This window comes from Apteryx rowi, unplaced genomic scaffold (genome assembly GCF_003343035.1).
Source record: "Apteryx rowi isolate R43461 unplaced genomic scaffold, aptRow1 scaffold_148, whole genome shotgun sequence".
NCBI lineage: Eukaryota > Metazoa > Chordata > Aves > Apterygiformes > Apterygidae > Apteryx > Apteryx rowi.
In genome coordinates this window covers 104,676-126,977 of record NW_020447730.1, presented here as the reverse complement: position 1 = coordinate 126,977, position 22,302 = coordinate 104,676, and the positions used below count along the sequence as shown (strand labels likewise).

The 22,302-nt window shown below is 42.3% G+C and overlaps 1 protein-coding gene across 1 annotated transcript in view; it reads left to right on the top strand.

Moving 5' to 3' along the window:
- The window catches only part of KCNK9 (potassium two pore domain channel subfamily K member 9), an 84,245-nt gene extending 69,063 nt beyond the window's left edge, over positions 1-15,182 (top strand). The window contains exon 2 of the mRNA XM_026058521.1: positions 14,341-15,182. Within this exon, the coding sequence (XP_025914306.1) occupies positions 14,341-15,182 (842 nt within the window). The remainder of the gene's footprint in view (positions 1-14,340) is intronic.
- The last annotated feature ends 7,120 nt before the right edge of the window (positions 15,183-22,302 follow it).

The window sequence follows — 22,302 nt, the reverse complement described above, 5'->3', positions numbered from 1 at the left end:
AGATCTCCTTCTTTTTACGAAGGGAATTTCCACTGTATGTGAAAGCAGGTTCTGGGTTTAATGTATCTTAGTCTCAAGTTCCTAAAATCTCTGCCTGATCTTGTACAGTTTCTGCTGATTGGGACAGAATCTCATGAGAAAGCCTCTGGCTTGTCTTGGTGGGGAAGGGTACTGTCAGTCCGTACTCGCCTCAGGTGGGCTTGCTTATTTGAGATGAAAGCTGCTATCGGAAAAAAAAGGATGAGGTGACTCCAAACGAAAGTGCCAGCCCAGTCAGTTAGACCAGTATAACTGTGGCAGYGTAATTACCTTGATACCGCAATTCCAGCAAATCTTCTCTCACGTAACCCTGAATATGTCTTCAAAGTCCAAGGATAAACTGAAGCCAGACTTAGCACTGGCTCATGGGCAACTGAACTGGACAGTAAAGTTGGGCAATATATTTCCATTAACGTTTTTGTTTTCAAATTCCAAAAAAGCATTCTCAGTCAAAACTGAACTTCTTCCTTCAAAGAAGTTTTTTGATTGAATTATTTCAGTTTTTCTAAGACTGAACACACTTGAAATTTGAGAAACTTGAGAAATCTCTTTTTGCTGGCCTTTTCAAGCATAATTCTGTTTTGGGAGTATAAGCAACAGAAATCAAAAATCTTACATTGGGAAGAATAAGCCCAATTGAAAGCATTTGAACATAACATTAGGGTTTTTTTGTTTTTTTAATGAAATACACATACCCCTTTAATCAAATCTGTCTATAAATCTGATTGAATCACTGCTTGGTCTATATGTGATGTAATAAGCCAAACTTGGTCTGGCTGTCAGATCACTGAAGCCAGATTTCAGCTAATAAAGCTGCTGGAAAATTAGAGTGTCTGCAGGGAAAATATGCATTGGCCAAAACTGCAGCCCGCCCGAGTAAAAATTCATGTTTGAGAGCTGGGACTGATGTAAAGGAGCATGTGATTGCAAGGATCTAGAACCAGGAAAACTAGCATTTAGCAGTATTACAGAAGCTGTGAAAGACCCTTCAAAGCCCAGGGATGTTGTCCAGCTGGCTAATTCCCATATTGTAATCACAAAAAAAAAAAAGGACAGAGACAAAAAAGCAAAGGAGAAGGAAGTGGAATCGCTAGTTCCTCCACACTCGACTGTTCACCTGCTGACACAGAAACTGCACTGGAACAAGCACTTTTCAATCTCTATAACTTTGTCCAGAGCAGAGCTTGCATCAGTTTAACTGTATTAGTAAAAGTCAGGCCTCCTAATTGATTTGCTGGCATTTTTTTCTAGTGTGGACCCGTTAAACATAGTGAGAATCACTAACCCTTCCATTAGCTGAATAGGGGAAGCCCTCGTTTCTCTAACAGCAGAAAGGAGATAACATGTGCCTATTAGTGTTTTCTAAAAGTTTGCAAAATATCCTTTTTTCTCCCACAAGGGAACAATCTTCAGTAGATACAGCAGGAAATAAAAGCGGATACGTAGGCAAACTCATAACAGATTATCTGTGCTCTCATAAGTCTCTTAGTTTCATAGAGAAGAGGGGAGTCATAGCGGCAAAATGTAATTGCTCCCGTGAAATCACAGCCGAACAGTTTCTCTAAACGCCATCCTGTGCCTCTCAGAGGGCTCCTCTGGACGTGCTGTGTTTTACCAGACGAGCTCTAACAGCGATTGATGTCACTCCGATTTGCAAGCAAAGCTCTGTGGACTGCACTGGGTAATGACACCACAGGTCCGGAGGAGGTGATGATTACTCTGGCCGGAATGATTTGTGTTCGATATTTCGAGCCACTCCGCTTTTTGCTGGCCTTCGGTAACACTTGTTTAGCAGAGGTTTTTGCTAAGAGTCAGCATCCCAGGCCCTGGCAGTGTCAGACTGAGAGAGGTCTCAGGCATTCAGCAGGTCTGAAAGCAGAACTCTGTTAACCCTGCCAAGGCTCAGGCTTGGTTTATTTTTAGCTTGAAAACAAGTAACCCTCTAAACAAAAATAAATCAGAAATTTCTCATACCCCTTTTCTGTCATCAGAGCATAATAAAGGAAAGGAAGAAGGAGCCCACTCACTTTTGGCCTCGCATTAAGACACGAGCCCCTACACTTCTTCCTGACTGATTTTTCCCTGCTCCCCAGGGTGCTGTTGGGATAATCCTAAGTCCTGCAGGCAGGGAGTCCTTCACCCTTCCACCCTCACTGAGAGTTCTTAGGTCATCACCAATAAACTGGTGATCTGTCCACCAGTAACCTGTCTGCCAAAATCCCAATTAAAGAAGAAGGGCAAGAAGGCCATTTATGAAGAAGTCTGGATACTGTAGAATAGCACTTAATGACATATGTGCAGTAGAAGGAGGCTTTTGGATGTGAAGAAATGGCAGCATCAAAAAGAGTTTGTAATGCAATGAGATCATTATGTTATAACGATGGCCAGTCAGAGGCGCGTACTCAAAGGGTACATTTGGCGAGGGGGGAAYTGATTATCCTGCTTACCATGGTCCTTCTCCTTTGAAGACTGTGCACAATTCTAGCAAAGATCCTGGAAAATTACTGAAGAATGGGAAGGATCTCAAAGAAGTACAGTAAAAATGTCCACACTTTTAGCAGCTCCTTAGCTGCTCCTTAAATGTTTCTGAGGAAACATTTAAAATCTATGTATAGTTTGTAAAACATCTATTGTCTTCCTTGCTGCAGGGCTCTGCCCCAAAGAGCTCCATATCTAATATTGATTAAGGGATGAAGCTGTGACTGTCTCCAAGCAGCGTAAAGGAATGAACAATGATGGAGAGAAATGGGGTGTGTTGGAATGAGTGCTATAAAAAAGCACTGTGCTACAGGAGAGTTCAGAAGAATACAGGCTGTGTATCAAAAAACTTCCTAATAGCTGGATCTGTTAGACAGGGGAGTAGTTTCCTAAGGGAAAGAGCAGAAACCCTGTTATTTCAATCATTTAAACAAAACTGGACAAAGCCCTGGAGAATATTTTGTAGGGAACAATCATGTGCCAGCCCCTGGGAATGGATAACATGATCTGATAAATCTTTTCCTAGTGGTTGCTGAGATTCTCTTCAGATTGAGATCTTGTTCTGGGCATGATTTGTCTTGGGACTAGATGTGATGTGAGCCTCAGGTCAAACCTGACTGTTTCAGAGAACAAAATGGAGAGGAGGAAATGGAGAAAAGGCAGGCAGGGGCAGAGTCAGAAATAGAGAGCTTGAGTTGAGTGGGAAAATGTTGACTCAGAAATGCTACGGGGCTTTGTGCAGTCACGTCTCTCAGTGCCAGAGAGATATTAAACACACTCTGGCCCGAATGGAAAGCTTTCATGCTGCACAGCCCTAAAAGACATGAGTCTGTGGTGTGCAGGGACCAGAGAACCAGATCATTTGGTGGTTACTGTGAAGCTACCAAGGCTTCTGAACCCAAAGAGTCACTGTCAACCTTCCTGTCCTTGGTCTTTGGAGGTTTGTTATTCTTGCTGTTATGAGAATCCAGGTAGTCTGCTGATCAGTCTTTCAGAGTCCCTGTGATGCGCACACACTCTTTCAGTCCGAGGTGAATTTATCCTGCTGGTGTATCTGGCTGCTGATTTGTACCATTATTGATTTCTTTAAAAAGCTGGCCAGGCTCAGCTGCAGTTCAGGGAACTGTCAACAACTGACCAGCTGGAAATCCAGAACCAAATCACTGTTGGTTTAGGAAAGAGTTGGGAAATGGTATTATGAGAAAAATGGCCCAAATCTGTGCCCTTTTCAGTGCCTGTCTCGTCACAGAGCTGGAGAAGGGATCTTTTCTCTCTTCCCAGTCTCTTTTCCCAGGCAGAGAAAACCTCTTGTTCTAGCTTGTTCTGCTTGTTCTGCAAGCCAGGAGCACTATAGGATCACTGAGAGCCTGGGGGAAGAAGGAGAGGCAGTGGCTGGATGGAAGGTATAATGCTCTTGCTGCTTTTTTTTAACTCAGGAGAAAGAATAACTTATTTCTCAAGGGTATGTTCAGCATCACTAGCAACGCAACCTTTACTACCAGTAGTGTTGTGCCCCCTTTCCGTGTTTGGGGCAAATGGGGAGACCGTTCCACTACAGACATCACTGCAGAGATGAGTAGAGATAATGTTGTCATGGCTGGACAGTATCAACTAGCAAATATTTGTATCCTTGACTTCTTGGGATGCTACACCAGCTAGCAGTTACTTTGGATGCTTTACCTTCTTATGCAAAATAATTGTCAATGACTGCAGTTCTCTCTTATCTAAGCAGCACAAATAGAAGCTGTATAAGTTCAGCAAAAGCAGGTTTGAGATGCTCAAGTCTTCTGTGTCTAGAGAATACAGACAAGCAGAAAAAAACCATCAGTGGTTTCTTGTGGCCATTTGAAAATTTCCTCTTTCCTTTCTTAAGGACCTTTTCTAGTGAATTAAACTTTTACAGAGAAAGATTGAAAAGTTGCATATGCCCCCCCTCAAAAAAAAGAGATGCAAAACTCTCAAATCTTTTGTTTTTTTAAAGCAACATTTTCCAAGTTTTAGCTTTTGTTGGAAGCAAGCAGTTCCCTGAACAGCAGAACTAATGACATCTGTTTTCCTGTGCTCTGCAATAAAATCCCCCATTTCTCTTGAACCCTTATCTACATTCTCCCCCTTGTAAGGGGTTAGGCATCACATCACAAGATGTCTCATAAGATGATGGAGACGTCCTATCCCTCCAGTTCTCTCCCATGCCCCTACATCTCGCCYCACCTTGCAGGATGCCCTGCTCCTGTTTTTTTTCCTGTAACTGGCCAGACAGGAAGCTGATCAGTTTGTAGCAGGATCTGGACTGTGGGTGTGTTGATTTTTTTGGACCCTTTGTGTATACTCACAGATTGGCCAGATGGCAGGCCCAACAGAACAGATTACTATCAAGTTCACATTACAACTTCTTGTAAGTGGTGGAAATTGATGAGTGACTTCAAAGCAATTGGGGAGGAAAGACAGATGGGTAGAGAAATATATATATGTGGCTGAGCCTTATCAAGAAATGGGGATAAAAACAGAACTATTTTTTAGAAAAAGTTTCTTATGCCTTGGTTTAGACTTGTCAGCCAATCTGTTCTCGCGTTGTCCCAGTGGGTGTCTGAGAGGGCCAAATGTTGTGACCAGCTCTATGCTTCCCCAGTAGGCAGAAGCAATAGGTCTCAAGATGGGGGAACAGTGTCCCCGTCAGGGGTGTGGGGGTCAGGAGGAGCATGAAATGTTTCCTAGGGGAAGCAGAGAATCCCCCATATCTCTTCAGTTGTGGGAAGGTGGAAACTGCCTAGGCAGTCACCTCTGATGGGCATATGGCTGAATGAGCACCTCTGGCTACTGCTACTCTGCCCCAGCAAAATGAATGGACACCCCTTCCCCCACCCCTCCCCACCAGCAGCAATCCAACAGGGCAGGAGGAGTGGACATCCCTTGTCTTCCTCTTCGTGGCTTGAGAGCCTCAAGGGTGTATTTATATTGCTGTTGAAGTTCAGGCAGGGAAGGAGGAGGTAAACCAAATCTAAGCAGTTTGAGAACCTCAGAAACTCAGTTCTCTGATATCTGCCATGGAGGTGACCTTACTGACAGCCTTACTGAGACTGGGACACACTGTTTGCCTTGATCCTCTAAGAATCCGGGAGAAGTCTTCTCCAGAGGGGCACCATCTTACAGGGAAAGCCTGAATGTATTGCATGTGATCCCCAGCTCAAGGTAGCCAGACATGAATTCCTAACTCCTACCTTGAATCAGAAATGAACATGGCAGTGTGTGGCTGTTTCACAGAGCTGAGCCTTTGGATCACTATAACTTAACGTAGTCTGAGAAATGTACTGTCTTCCCAAACTACACTCACAGCAGGAGTACCCAGAATGTTGTCTCAGCTGATGGCCTCGGTTTTTGCTCCTTCAAGGCTGTAAGAGTTCACGGCTCTGTTCTTGAGCAGGTGCCCAAGCACACTTCCATAGCAGTTTTCCTATGGTTGCCTCTTCCACTGGGATATGGTTTAGCAAAATCCGCTGGTAATAGTCAGGGGAGGGAATTGCCAGCAGGGAATTTGGGCAGTGCAAATGTTCACTGTGTTGGTAGATATTGCAGCTCGGTGTTGCTGGAAGAGAAGTTATAGGAAGCAATTACTATCAGTAATGCTCCAGAGGAGGGGTTCCGGTTTCGTAAAGCAGGAGGATTATGACAGGGAGGCAATGCATGATGAGTGTAGACCAGACCGCAGTGGAGGGAGTAAAGAAATGGGAGGCCAGAGAAGCCAGCGTTGTGGAGGGATGGGTGGCGTGGAGGATGGTGTTGCTGATTCAACAGTAGTTATCAGTCTTTTTGATGAGCCCTTCAACTTGTCTGCTGGGCTGCCGCTGCTCAGTTTGCTGCCTGGTAGTTCCTTCAGCCTGATGTGCTGGATGTTCTTACAGAAATCGCTATTCCTGGGGTAACTTCACAGGCTGAGGCAGTCATCTATCCTGATTCACGATGTGCACAGGTCAGGGCTGACCGCCCACCTGCAGGAAGAAAGGCTTCAGCTGCCACCTGACCTGCAAGTCAGCGGATCAGAGGAGAACAAAACCATTTCTTCTCCTCCTCATTTCTCTGCTGGGCCCCATGTGTGTTTGTGCGTGTCTGCCTGTCCAATCAGAGCTCTACTGACCTTCATTTGAAGTTGTTTTCCCTGAACRTTTTGAAAGCTTGATTCCAAGATCAACAAGAAAAGACTTTGGTGCTCATGGTGGGGATAATAAAGCTAGAGAAGCCTGCTGCATCCTTGCTGTTTGTAACAGGAGATCTTGTGTGGGTCTTGATTCAATATGAAGCGGTGAGTGTAATTTCCAAGCAAGCATGGCCTTATCTCTGCAGCCAGGACTTGGAAGCAGTCACAACAGAGCAGGAGTGAGAGGCTGTGCCACCCTTGTCGAGGGATTTTGGATTTGAGGGTGCAGCTGGTGCTGGTACATCTTCCCTCCTCTTATGGGCTGTTCATGTCTTCGCAGCACTAGATGATATTGTCCCATATTTCTTCATCTGCTTGTAGGGAGCTGCAGTGCCACACTTTGACCTGACATTAGAGACTGTCTTTTAAGCAAGTTGGAGGGGCAGTGCTGTGCAAAACCAAGGGACATTATACAGGTGACATATTGGAGTGATCAACTGAAGGGCTGGAAAGGGAATTGTGAGAAAAAGGGGGTCCTACAGATGTTCAGGGGCAAATGCAGCAGGTTTTAGGGAGAGCCCAGATATGTGGGAGAAAGAAGACAGAGCAAGTTAAAGATGCTCATTTACCAGGAAGCTGAAGTATTAACATGACAGCTTACATCCAGGTAAAGCAGAATCAGGCTATGGTATTACAGGTGGACAGAGATCAGCACTTTTCCTGGCGGAGATGTGATTTGCTCTCTGATTTCCTTACAGAAGAATGGTTTTGTGCTGGTAATTGAGTTACGGGTAACTACCAGTTAGATGAAGTATCTGTCCATCTCTCAGTTAAACGCAACCGCTGCTGTGGTGGAACTCTGCAGCTGAATAACATTGCCAACAGTGGTGTGCTGCAGTTTGTGGTAAAAAATGAACGGGAGTGCCTTTGACTGAAATTTATGAATGGAGGTATAATTAAATAGAATATGATCACTCAAGAAAGAAGGAACTAGTGATAGTGTTCTGCACTTGCAAAAAAATTAAGGGGATATTTAACCACACGTGGTCAAAGATGCATCCTAAAGGTGGGGTCGGCAAGTATTCATTGCTTTCTAGCACCTTGCTTGGTCATTTATACATGTTAGCATGTGTTTTTCACCAGTTATGATGGCGCTTTTCCCCCCACTGCTCAGGAACCTGAGCCTTGCAGCTTGTCACACCTGTCCCTGAGTCCATGGCAATGGCTTTTTGTTGCTACCAGAGTCAAAATGGTAGCAGAAGCTCCTTTCCCAATCCTTCTTGAAACCAGTTTCATTTGTACCATGAAGACAGCATCATTTCTTCTCTCTGCTCAAAGCACGAGCAGCCCAGGCTGTTCTTTGTGGCAGTTTTCCCGATGTAGATAAACCTCTGAAGTGAGTGTGTGACATCAGGAAGATGTTTCAAGCTGAATTATGCTTGCCCATCTGAGTAACAGGTGCCATTATCCTCTTTTCATTATCTCACACCCAGAGCTGCTGCCAGCATGAGTAAGAAAGGTTTGAGTCACGGGAATGGAGTAGCTCATTTCTTTCCAGAGGCTGTTGTCAAAGACGACCAGGCCGAAATGTCCGTCACTGGGATGAACGATACATAGATGAGTAATGGGAGAAACCTACTCCTGAGAGGAACAAAACATCCCTCATGAATAATACAGAATGTCATTGTTTCAAGATTCAAGACCTCTAAAACCTGTTGTAAATTGAATGCAAATGTGAACGAGGCTTACTGTTCTGCAGCCACACACTGGCTTGAGCACTAACTATAAATAACTTATCACTGCCACATTTCRTTTTTATCCTTTAGCACTGACCATGTATTTGGTCTGGTATCAATGCACATCTAGAGATAAACCTCTCCCAAACCGCTGACAGCACAGAGTCCTGCATGGAGAAATACCCTTTTCTTTGCACTACACTGGCTACATCTCTGCTACCGAGTAGAGCAGGACCTGTTTTTCAGACGCCAACAGATATGGCATGGAGAATGTGTAACAGCTAGATCCTCCTACTGCCCCAGGGTGGTGCTTGGCTGGAGGTGTCCCAGGCTAGTGCTAACCTCCATGGGTCTACTGTGCATGGGCATTGCCTGGGACAGTGCTGGGACAGGCCAAAGCTGTGACAGGAACTGTGCTTTAACAGTGTGGACAATCACAAGCTGGTGCTGGAATCCATCCCTTGGCCCAGTTTAGTTTGCTAGCGTAGGTATTGCCTTGCAATCTTAAAGAGATGGTTACTGTGTAGATGCAACACATTGGGAACCTTCAGGATTTTTCCTCACAATGTTTTTTTTTTTTGTTACGAATTGACTTATTCTGGGCAGTCTGCATCATTGCAATAGCATGGCATTGTTTTTTGAGATGTTTTTTGTTCCAGAAGCAAAGTGTTACTCAGGAGGATTCATTTTGGAGGACAACTCAGACTTTATGGGCATGTATATACCCTGCAGCTGAGTGTGGTGCAAAGATCACTGATGTAGATCTAAGCAAGCTGGCCTGTCCACATGAAGCAGTGCACTGACGGAGATATTTGCTCAAGGCCTGAATGTGGACTAGCAGAACATTGCATCTGTGTTGATAAACTGTCTAAAAAAGAGAGAAGGTGAGCAGGAGATAATTATCCCTGATCTCTTCCATACAGGAGGTATGGACCAGAAATGATACTAGCTGGAGAGACATTCAAAATAAAAAAGTGGAGGTGATTTTTTTAAAGAACATGGGGTTGATTTATGGAACTCCTTGCCACAGGATTCTGTAAATGCTAAAATTTTATACAGATTCAAGGAGAGAAGGTCATGGAAGCGAAATCCTTTGTTGGTTACCGAAAACAGTGAAACCATATCTGGGTCAGGAAGCCCTTGAGCTACAAATGGTTGGGAGCTGGGTACCTGAGTACTTGGGGAAATATAATATATACTCCTACCATTCTCATTGTCTTCCCTAGCCATCTGCTTTTGGTCACTTTTGGATTCACTGTGCTCTATTGCATGCTACAGCTGTGTCCTGGTACACCAGCACACTTGCTGCGATGTCCCTTTAGAAGCAAGAGGAAGCTATCCCTGCTTGTCCTCCTCAGTGGACCTCGCATAAACTCTAGTGAGGGCTTTCCCTCTGGGTCTCATTTGAAAGGCACCGTGGAAAAATAAGCTTTCCACAGGAGAGCGGACAAGAGCTGGAAGAAATCAAAGACAGAGAAGACAGCAACGAAGTACCCGTTTAGTGTAAGCTCCTATGGTCTGACTCTTTGCCTCCCTTGACTAAACCTTCCTGCAATTCTGCCTGACATCTGTAGTGCAACCTTTTCCATAACTTGGAGGAGGTGGCGTTTGCGGTCGATTGGTGCTTTGTACTCCAGAATTGGAATGACACTCTGAGACATGACATTTCTTCATGCCAAACTATTTTTCTTGGTGCCAAACTAGACGAGTTCTGTCTTGAAAGCTCAGGCCATTGAGAGGGATTATAAAAGAGAGAGGGCACTAATGAAATCACTTTCAGTCAAGGTGAAAGTTTTTTAGAGTCTCCTTGATCATTCAAATGTTATCTCATTAAATATCAGACAAGTCTGCCTGCTGTGGTCGTGCTGCTGTGCTGTGGGACACAGCAAACTGCATAGTACGCTAGAGGGAGGCACAGGTATTTACCTAGATGTGGACCAAGGTAAGACTCTATCTATATATACTCCATCTGTACATACTATTAGTGTAAGCTATAGAGAAGGACCAGCTGGCCTTCTAATGAATTCTGTTAGATGAAATAACAAGGCTTGACCATTTTTCCGGAAGCTCAGGGACRCTCTGCTGTTCAATCCTAATGCTCTGTGAGCAGAACAGCCCCTCCTGCCTTTGAGAGTTTCTCTCATCACACAGATGGGGTGAACTATCCACTTGCAAAATAAGCGGAAATCTCTCTAATTCCAGAAGAAAGAACTGGCCTGAGTGTTTTGCTCCCTGGCACACAGCAGATGCATCACGTTATGGTCATCTCCCCTTCGGACACACAGGCAGGCTTTCTAACTGTTATCTCAGTGCCTTGGCTTGTTAGGGGATGCATTCTCTGCATCTAGTTGTAATCACTTCTCTTTGACCTTTCTTCCTTCATCACAGAAGAGAAAGAAATATCAATACCGTGTTTAACCTAACTCTCTATTTCTCTTTAATCCTGGTGTTTCTTACTGTTCACGTGGAGCCCTCTCTTTATATTCTGCGAAAGGACAGCGGCATTTGTGTGGAGGAAGTTAACAGAAGTCTCTAGGCAGAATGTTGGTAGCTGAAATCTGCTACCAAAGCAGTTGCTTTTGCCTGTTCAGGCCTGACGTAAGTGGAACCCATCTACTTGCAGACTGACCTTGTCCACCGCAGAGGGCTATTTCCTGGGGAGAATGATTCTCTGTGCCCCTCTTCCTCTGGCAAACACCGACCTTCTCTTTCATCCCGTGGGCAATCTCTGATGTTAAAAAGACAGGGTGTTTCAAATTTTAGCTTTACTGACTTTTGGAGAATGTGAACTGTTGGAGTTTGCTTTTCACGTATTACTGGACAGATTCTGTAATGCTAAAGTAATTGAGAATTTAGTCTTTCTTTGGGGTCTTTTCAAAATGCTCATTTTAGTGTGCCGAAGTCAATGACTAAGGTACTTACTCTTTAAAGACACGTGACTGGAGAAAAATATCACTCTGATCCCCTACACATGAATTTATTTGTAAACTTTTATTCCAGCTTCATGAATAAGCCTTGTCTGTCTCCCAGCTTCATGATCAAAATATGGTAAAAGACATATAATTTAATATTGTGGAAACTGAGCATGACCTGGGGCAGAATAGAAATCAGACTTTCTGGATCTTTTGTATACCTGTAGGAGTTGCAGAGAAATTATAGTCTGTCTGTGACTGTACTTTCCTATCTGTAAAACAGGGATATGAATATATTCCTGTCTTATGAGAACGCTGTGAATCTGAGTTAATTACAAAGTCTGTTATGAACTTTAGAAATTCAACTGTGAGATAGTGTGTAAGCATATAATATTAATGTTTTATAATCTCCCTAAACTATCTTTGTGAATATCTTTAGTAAGTGGGATATAATGATATCAAAAGAAATCTTTTTTCATCCCAACCATTCTCTTTAGAACCCAAAGTGAAAGCTGTTTCCACCAACTGCCATCTCTGTAACCATCTGGAAAATCACATTTTCTGAAGCTTTCTTTCTCTTTCTCAGCTGTAACTGAAGCTATAAAATGGGAAGATGTCCCTGGTTTAATTAACACCCCTGTAGTTCAAAAGCTGATCTTAGTAATGAGAGGCAATTATAAGCTTTATTGAGGGACAGTCAGGTGGAACAAATCCAGCATCAATCTATTGGAGGCACTTCCCCTTCCAGGTAATTTGGAAAATGCTTTTTAGAGTGAACCTGTCCCAATGCAACAGGTGAATCTCTTTGTTTTATAACATGAAAAATAATGTCTTCCTCTTTTAATTTATCTACTGCTTTTGTAAACTGTTTTTTACATCCCATCTATCTGCCGACAACTAGCAACTGAGCTAAAGAATTGCTTGTTGCCTTTTAGAGGGCATTCTTACTGGTTTTCTAATTTTCTTTCCCTTGTCCAGTGTTGCTTTTCATGTTGAAGGTTGCTTGGTGTTCACACTTTTGTTCTAGCAAAACTGCAGAATCGGAGGTGCGCTGACCTCTTGAAGGCTAGGCACCTCTCTGCACCTCAGAAAAGATCTGGCAAAACTAAAGAAGGTCTAGAGAATGGAATTGAAACGATCAAGAGCATGAGATATCTGCTATATGAGAAGAGGCTAAAAAGGCTGCGGCTTCAGTTTGGACAGGAGACAGCTGAGGGCAGGGATAGAGCTGAGGTTTACAAACTCATGAAGGTGGTGGATAAGGTGGAAGTAGAACTTTAATACCAGAGCCAAGGGGCACTAGCTGAAATGAGGGGATATGTTTAAAATTGTAAAGCACGTTTTTACACAGCAGGAAGTGAAGTTCTGAAATCTGTTGCCGCAGGAGCTTGTGGACGTGGGCAGTATTAACAGGTTRAAAAAAAGCATTAGACAAATTCATGAGCATCAGTTCTATAACCAGATTCTGAAAATGATAGGCAAGGCTGGGGCAGTATGAGGGGAATGCTCTTCAAAGAGTGGCCATGCTCACCTGGTCTGCCTGATAGTATCTGAGATTCTTTCTGGCCTCCAGCTTCTGGTCTATAAGAATGTGGATCTGATGTATGTCCTATGTGTTATCTGCCACATTATAAACAGATATGAGATTATCAGGGGCTGCAAATGATGCTAGGCACCTCTGTCTGGGCAACTGCTTTGAACCTTCAGTGTCTACAATTCAGGCATCTACATTTGAGCTAGTCACTAAAGGCAGGGCTCTGCTCACGATTAAGGCACCCACATTTAGGTGCTTGTATATAGTTGTCTGCTTGWGCAGTAGGTGTCTAAATTCTTTTCTGGTCAGCAGAGATCTAGTCAGTCTAATGGGGACCTAGTCAATATGGTCAGTACAATCATTTCATCTCGCCGTAAGGTAGACAGGTGTGTGGATGGTCAGTTAAATGACTCTCTTGCCTGTTTTCATTAAATCTCTGTTGACTGTAATAGGAGCTTTGACATCTAGTGYACATGTAGACACCTAAATTTAGGTATGTTAATCCTGAACTGAGTTCTGTCCCTACATTTCTGTTATAATCACTGTAGACAAATAGGTGTCTCCTGAGAATAATTCATTGATCTGTTTTAGATCTCTAGGTGTAGATGACATGAACTGCACTTGGGAAGTGCTGATTTCTAATCTAACCCTAAGGGGAGTCTAGCTAGTGGTATATACATTGTCAACGTCATGGCCAGGTGAGTCCCAGCCATCCTGTTTCAGGAACTTTGGTACTGTCACTTACCCTCTCAGTACAAAATGGACATTTCTAAAGCAATATGATGTGAAATTACAATTTTTGAAACAGAACCTCTCACACTTGTGGTGTGATTTTGAATGAAGGTTTAGCTGTGATTTTATTCTCTGTAAACTATGCTGTGAAGCATGCTACATCCTTTGTCCTTGAGTAGTTCGGCATCCTGACACAGTTGCCTTTCCCAGCCTTGCTGTAAAAGCTGTAGAACTGTAAAAGGAATTGGTAAGTTGTTCGTTCTACAATAATTAAAGATAGAGCAGGCATTAAACCCCTAAAATCCTGTGGTATTCCAGCAGTGAGTGTCTTTCACAGGTTTTTTAGGAAAAGGGTTACTTCTATATGGAGAGCAGTTTGAAAAGGAGTTTCTTCAATTGGTAGGTCTATGGATGTTGTTGACTCCTCTTTGCCAGCAGATACAGAATTTGGATGTTATCAGTGTATTCTGATTTTGGGACAGACCAACACCAACTCTTTCTTGTTTAGCAGACCGTGTGGTTACTTAAAGTAGGATGGATTGCCCATTCTTTCAACTTTCTCTCTCCTGCGTTTTTTGTGTCTTTTTTGTTTTTTCTGGATACAGGATGTGGGCATGGAGATAGGAAGATCCTCTGACTGTGGTGTTCTCAGAGCCACTGCAGTTTGGGATCTGCTGCAGTGTTTGAGTTACTGAGATTCATGTGGCCTGCGTGAAGAAGGAGCTGTGGTAATCACCCGCCTTGCTGACTGTCCTGTCTTTTCATTCCCTCTCCCAGGTTATGGACATGCCGCCCCAGGGACTGACGCGGGGAAGGCCTTTTGCATGTTCTACGCAGTCCTGGGGATCCCACTGACACTCGTCATGTTCCAGAGCTTGGGCGAGCGCATGAACACCTTCGTCAAGTACCTCTTGAAACGCATCAAAAAGTGCTGTGGGATGAGGAGCACCGAGGTCTCCATGGAAAACATGGTCACTGTGGGTTTCTTCTCCTGCATGGGAACACTCTGCATTGGAGCAGCAGCCTTTTCCCAGTATGAGGAATGGAGCTTTTTCCATGCTTACTATTACTGCTTTATAACATTGACTACAATAGGGTTTGGAGACTATGTGGCCCTGCAGACCAAAGGGGCCCTTCAAAAGAAGCCTCTCTACGTGGCTTTTAGCTTTATGTACATTCTAGTAGGGTTGACAGTCATTGGGGCATTTCTAAATCTGGTTGTTCTCAGGTTCTTGACCATGAACAGCGAGGACGAGAGGCGGGATGCCGAGGAACGGGCATCCCTGGCAGGGAACCGCAACAGCATGATTATCCATATCCAAGAGGACTCCCAGCACGGTCGGCCACGGTACAAGGCCGAAGTAACAGACCTTCAGTCAGTTTGTTCCTGCATGTGTTACAGGTCCCACGAGTACACCAGCCGGGTGGTGTCCCACCAAAATTCGTTCAGCTCGAAGCTGAACCCCCAGTACTTTCACTCCATCTCTTACAAGATAGAGGAGATCTCGCCAAGCACATTAAAAAACAGCCTTTTCCCATCTCCTGTCAGCTCCGTCTCACCTGGGTTGCACAGCTTTACAGATAACCACAGGCTGATGAAAAGGCGAAAGTCCATTTAAAGTGATTTGTCTTCTTTTGCTTTCCTTGTTTTTCCCAGTTCTTCTTCGTTGTCTTGTTTTTGTTTCGTTCCTTGAGTGAGACGGAGCGAGGCCAAAGGGAGTAGAGAAAGCCAGTCCTCCTCTGAGACTCAGCTCTTGAGCATGAAGCATGGATTATTACTGTTCCAGCAAAGTATGCCTTACATTACCCCCTCGGTGGATGTCAGAGGATTCAAGGTGACGTGAAGTGGGTACCAAATCCAAAGTTGCACACACAGCTGGGAGCCTTCATGTGCCACTGGCACTCCTGACCTAATAAACTATTTTCCTCACGAGCAGGTTGCTGCGTGCGTGCGTGCTTGTGTGCGTGTTGGGTGTGTGTGTGTGTATGTGTGCGTGCAATTCCACAACTAGTGCCATGTGACAGAAATTAAAGCATCAGGTATTATTATTTTTTTTCCCCTCGAAGCAATTGTGTTCCAGCCTGCTTTTAACTTTTAGATTGCTTCCAAAAAAGAATGGGGCGGGAGGGGAGGCAATTTGTTTTGTTTTTTGCCAAGTCAAGCATGCGCCATAAGCAGTCAATATACCAGGTGTATCATGATAAATTTTTTAATGCTAGATTTTAGATTGTATTAACATAAAAAGGCAGGAAAAGATGGATCATTTTAGCTTGCCAGTTCAAAATTAAAAAAATAAAATAAAGCATGCACTTTGTAAAACTGGTATGCATAATAAAAACACAAGAAAAACTAGCAATGGAATTAATAATCAAAAGCAAATAATCCTATTGATTTAACTATATTTACTTTCACCATTTGCAGCTGTTCCAACAATTTGCTGTGCAAGTGGAATTTTTATGATAAATTGGGAGAATTGTTGGAAGTAAAGAGTGTCTATTTTGTTATTTTTTATTTTATTTATAAAATTATTATTATTATTATTATTATTAATTATTATTATTACTACTATTATTTTATTGTGCAGCAATTACCTGCATGAATAGGAATTATATTTTTTGGAATGCTTGGATTAGGATGGGTATAAATAGGTGGATGTATATTTTTTCTTATATAACAGTGACAGGGCATTCCTTGTTTTAAATAAAATAATAAAGATGATTGTCTCTAAATGCTTTTGATTTGTAAATAATGGAAAGCCTTTGTTGGTCTCAGGAAGAATTCAAGGGACAGTATCTTGTGTTTGGCTCACTGGGAACTTGTGAGATTAGATGTGGTATTGCTTTTTTGCTTGGCGGAAAGGCAAAATGCATGTAGCAGTATTGGGCAAAAGCCGTTTTACTCCAGTGTTTAGAGGGTAGCATTGGGAGTGGATTGCACTGGCGAGTTTTAGTGAAGGATGTTGACACCACTTAGTAGAGTTGTTCCTTGGAGATTGTCCATCGCTCGACAGTTGATCTGGACCGTACAGATTTACGGAACCAAATTAGAGGCCTAATCCAGCTCCCATTGAAGACAATAGGAATTTGCAAAGATTGTGTGGGATTTAGTGCTTTGGGAGATTTATCTTCGATTTGACAGGGGCAGGACTGGGATTTTTACAAACCTGCACCATTGTCTCTGAATTAATGCTATCTTTCAAATTGCCTTCCAAGTTAATTTGCTGTAAAAAAAAAATAATCTTTTTTGGCACTAATCACCTCCTGCTGATTCTACTGTTTCGTGCTTTCAGTGTAAAAGCAATAATCTTCCATATTCTTTCTTAAGTAGATGGTGTGTTTTCGAAAAAACCTCAGCTCTGAGCTCTGTGTGTTGATGGATCTTGATATCCTTCCAAAGAGGCATCTGTAAAGACCACTAATAGGGAGAAATAAGGAATGTCCCTTCTCTATTCTCTTCTCCCTGACTTTAAATTATTAGCTATATCAAATATGTTTATATTCTCCTAATTTCCCTATTTATCTTTCAACAAGTTAATGAAAAATAAGTATCCATAACTTTGACTTCCCTATGCAACTTCCTTTGGGATTTTAAATCGCTGTGGCATGAAAACCTCCGTTAAGATTAGTGAAGAAACAGCTTAAGGATTTTTAATGAGGATGGAAGAAAATGGACTTTTTCAGCCTAACGTATGGGTATAACAACCTTCAGCGTAATATGCGAGAATGCTGGGTGCATTAATTATGCGCTGCTGGTATCACATCCTAAGGCAGATGTTGATGGCGGAAGTGTTGAAGCAAGCATACCTAGAAAAGCAGCTTTGGGATGTTGTAAACCATCTCAGTGATAGCCACCTAGAAGCCAGTGTCCAGGAGGGTGATGCACAGGGCTCACTGTGCTGCCAAGATTAACTTTCACAGACTTTGCTGATGGCATCCCAAAAGTGCAACTAGTTGCAGGTCTCCTTTCCTGCTAGGGAGATAAGAAAATGATACGTATTTCTGGAATATGCATGTCCATAGCATGTACATCTATTGGGTATATTTGGCACTGGAGAAAAACAAAAAGTTTGCATTTTTGCAGAACTCAGAAGTATGAACATCTGTCTGCCTTGTAAAGGAGAATATTTGTCACGGAACTTTTAGCAGTCACAAAAACTTTAAGCAGTTTTGTGAAAAAAAAAAAACTTAAAAAAATGGTGGTTAGCTTTTTCCTTTTTTTCCTTTAAGAAAAGAGGAAAATTCTCTTTCTGTTCCATGTGAAAATAATATTTAAATGTCCTATATATGGTGTTGAACTCCGGAAGTTCAAAGTCGATACAAATTCCAGCTGATTTGTTACAAAATTTTCCTTCAGGAACTGTAAACTATGAGTAAATTTTAATACAGGAGGTATTTAACCAGGGGAACAACTAACCTAGGTTATCTAGGTATCTGTCACTTAAAATCTTTGCRTTAAAACCCAGTGGCTTCCTAAAAACTCTGCTTTAGCTTAGTCAAAATTTATGGATGTGGTTGAAAAAAATCTATGCATATTGGTATGAAGGAACGAGAGGAGATGCCCTCAAAGATACTTTTGAGTCTGAAAGCTATAAAAAGTGTGTATGTGGGAAAGTGTTGCAGTAAAATGTATCTGCATTCTGTAGGATTTTTAAATATTTTATTATTTTTATTTTCTGCATGAAGAACCCGTGATTCTGTCCAATCTATTTTTTTTGGTGCACACGAGATTTTAAAGTGGCCAGACAAGTCCTTCGCAAGGCTTCATGCATTCAGACATTTGCATGAATTCTTTCAGGACTTTGCTTTGTGAGCAGCCACAGTACAAGAATTCTTGTGTACACATGAGTAAACCAGGCAAAATATGCTGAAAATGCCTTCTGTTTTTTTTTTGTTTTTGTTTTTTTTTTTGCTGCTTCTTGCCTGATGTTATGTAAATGAACGACTTGGGCTGTTTGGAGTTGGAACAGGCAGAATATAGTGAAAGAGAAGCTTTTGTCCTAGGGTTAATTCCATCTTTTCGGTAAAACATGCAAAATCAGTCGGGGAAAGGTGAGCTGATTTGTCTGCTCCATCTCTGACTACTTATTGCCCAACATAAATACTGGCTTTCTTCCCACAACTCTGCTTTTCACAGAATAGTCTGTCTGCTACATTATTAGTTTTATTCCACTTAAGACATTATTTCTCTCAAAACAGCCTCTCTTGCTCTCTACTTCTTCTTTTGAAATTCAGCTAGAAGCAGGTAGTATTGGTGTTGCTTACAAGAAGGCATCCTAATGTCGAAAATGCCTAACATGTTTCAATAGCACGCTGACTTTCGCAATCACTTTGCGATGCATTTTCATTCTCCAGAGTCTCATTTCCCCTACCCTTCCCTATTATTAAGCATTAGAAATAATAATAATAAATCAGATTAGTCTATTTATGTCACACTAATGTGCTCTTCATCAAAACAACACAAATTTAGCTCCCTGCTGTCGCCTTTGATTATATAACAACCCTATTATCCTATCATATTTCATATTATCATCAAAGGAAAAAATCAGTTTGATCAGTGAAGCACCAAAATAGCTTTGACTGAGCATGCTGTGATATGGAAAATGAAAGAGGAAACTTAATAGAACAATGCAGGCACAACTCTACGCTTAGTCCTTATTGCTGTGTAAGGAAGAACCTGACTGATCTAACTGGGGCTGCTTTGCCAGAAGTTTGCACGTATGTGTGCTTTACAGGGGTGACTTTAATGAGACAGCTCTAGAAGGCACGTCTGGATGTTACTTCAAGGCTCTGCAGTAGCCTCTGGGTTGCTAATGAAGGGAAAAGATGCACAGTCAACTTGAGCAATAGACTTTCTTCTGTTTGGACTCTTCTCTAACAGCTCATTAGAACAAAATCAGCAATATAAGAAAAGAGGGAAGTGACCAAGTTAATTTACTGTGTTGCAGGTCATCTCATTAGTTTCCTAGTGCTTTGACTGAAGGAATGGCTGGACAGTAATCAAGAGTATCGTGAATCAAACCCAAGCAAGGTAATTTCTTTTTCACTCTGACAGGTTTGAAAGCCTTTGTTGGGAAAAAGGCATTTTTTGTTGCCTAAAGCTTAAAAAAGAGCAATCAATGGAGCCAGGATGGAGAATGAAAATGTTCCAAAATGATCTGGTGCATGGAGACCAGAGGGCAGAGGCTTGGGTGAAAGTAGCCTTTATTGAAGTTTATATCTTCATTTAGCTTTATGTAATATTCCTGTTAATATTAGGGTCTAATTAAGACAGTCATTTAAAAACTTTATGAGGAAGCTAGATCACAGAGATGTTCCGGAGTGTGTCCATTACACTAATGTTATGGACTTTTTAATGCATATTTCCACAAGATACTCATATTAACTGGAATATTGTGCAAATTACAATGAGAATCACATTACCACTACTTTCACCAACTAAAGGTGAAATATTCACCTGTATAATACAGAACTGAAAAAGAAACATTGCCTGTTTGACTAGGCTGCCTGTCATCTAACTTCAATATCAAACTTTATTTTAGGAACTTCAGCAAGATAAACTATATGAAAAGGTTTAGCCATCGTAATGATACACCGAGACTGAAACAAATAGAATAATGACATTGGATGAGGAAAAATTGGTTACAGATGGACGGTGCTCTGGGACTTTTGTGCTAGTTAATCTGAACTCAGAGACTGAATTAAAGCCATGAAATCTGATGGCACCCGTTGCCAAAATAAAGTTCGCATTTATTTAAGATGTACGTAACGAACATAGCAGAGGAACTTTCACCCAAATAAGTAGTAGCAAGGCAAAAAGAAAGACAGAAAGAATTAAATTCTGCTTAACAGCTGGAGCAGTTATGTTATTTCCGACTGAAACCACAATGAGATGATTCTGAAAAGGCAGTTGTGTTTTGATCCGGGTAGAATCTGACTGGGAGATGTCCTCTGCTCGGACATGGTCTACGCTTATCCTTGCTAACCTGAGCAGAAATTAACTTGCAGATGCTTCCAGCTTCCCAGCCCACCTCTGAGTATGTCAGGAACAGGCGAGCTGATGTGACAGGGAAGGGTTAAGGGCAATGAAATGGGGCTCCATGGGGGGGTCTGGAGTCCTGCAGACCCCCTGGGCTGCAGATTTTGAAGGCCCTGGCCTGCTGTGTGTTGTGCAGCCCTTCATGCACAACATTTCACTGATTACTGCTAATACAGAAGTCCATGGAGATCCTGATCCTCCAGGCAGATTTTTACTGCACCCTTCATGGAAATTGAGACTTGGTTCAGCCAGCCCATCGTGAACACTGCTGGTCCTGTGATATATTATGCTAGGGATGTTGTTTCCTTTAGTGGTGGTCCTAAGTACAAGAGCTCAGTAGGGTGTAAGGAAACTCTTAAATACTTAGCTAGTCTAGAGCCTGGAGTGACAGGACCTTCCTCTGAAGTCCATGGAAGCTTTGCTGAAGCTAAACTTATCCAGACTGGCCCTAAGTCTTTCACCTCCTTGGAAATTGTTTGGTGGTTGTTCTTATTTTTTATCTTTTCCCCAAAGAGGCTTCTCCAAAATCCCTGACTGATTCTCAGTCAAACAGTGTTATCTATTGCACAATTTTCCAAGTTGTGTACACGTACACATCAGTATTCCTCTAGGGAAAACTCCAGCATAAAGGTTCAAATGGAGGAGCTTTCAGCATTTGTGGCCCCTTCACACTGGGAGCTCCATTCACTGCACAGAAGTCACTTTCTGTGCGCACTGGAGAAGCAGACACGGCGAATGCGTGGTTGTTGGGTCTGCCCATACCCTAGGTGGATGTTGCAGCTGTTAAGCTGGCCCTTGCTAGCGCATTCTCTGAAACCAGTGTCTTTATACCGCTGTGAACGGATAAGCTAAAGAGAAATGTAGGGCACTAAAATAACAAAAAATTAGCACTGTAGGGCTAATTTTTGTTCATGCAGTTTTCTAGTATTTTCTATCTGGTTTTGGTGCAATGCAATGAGTCCCAATTTATATCCCTCTTACTAAAACTGGAATGTAGACCTGTATCTATTTACTGTTAGATATTATAGTGTTATCACCAGCTAGTGACTGGTGTGAACAAACTTTACTAAATATAATGGTGGGAGCAGAAAAACCTAAAGACAACAGTCAACCTGTATAACTCATGCTACTGTATTTTGCTTATGGAATCCAGGCAACCAAAGCTGCTTAGCTAATTTTAGGCTGGAAATATTATCCCTGGAGCCTTCAGTTGTCTCTTCTTCTGTGAATATTGTAATTAACAAATATCCCAGAGCCTTCCCCCCTCCTTGCTTTCTGACCATGTAAGGAGTGCTGCCATACATCAACACCCACAACAGATCAGGAAAGAAAAAAAAAAAAAAAAAGGGAAAGGAAAGGAAAGATTAATGCTGCAATTTTGCTGGTAATTAATATTCACAGTTCCAAGCTGTGTCGTSTTTGGTTCACTTTGAGAAATGCAGAGCAAACAGCAGCATGATAAAATTTATCATAGGTGGCTAATTCACAAGTGGAGCTAGCAAATATAATAATTGAAACTATGCTCTATAATGCATCTTCCTCGTGCATGAGTTCTGATACCGCTAGCCTGCCTTTGATTCACTGTTTATCTGGTCTGTGGAACAGCTTGCAGTAATTGCTCTATCCAGAGCACTATACTTGAGGCGAGAAGAAAGATCCATTTCACAGACAGTGGCCCTCAGGCTTTCTCCATTCACTCTCCC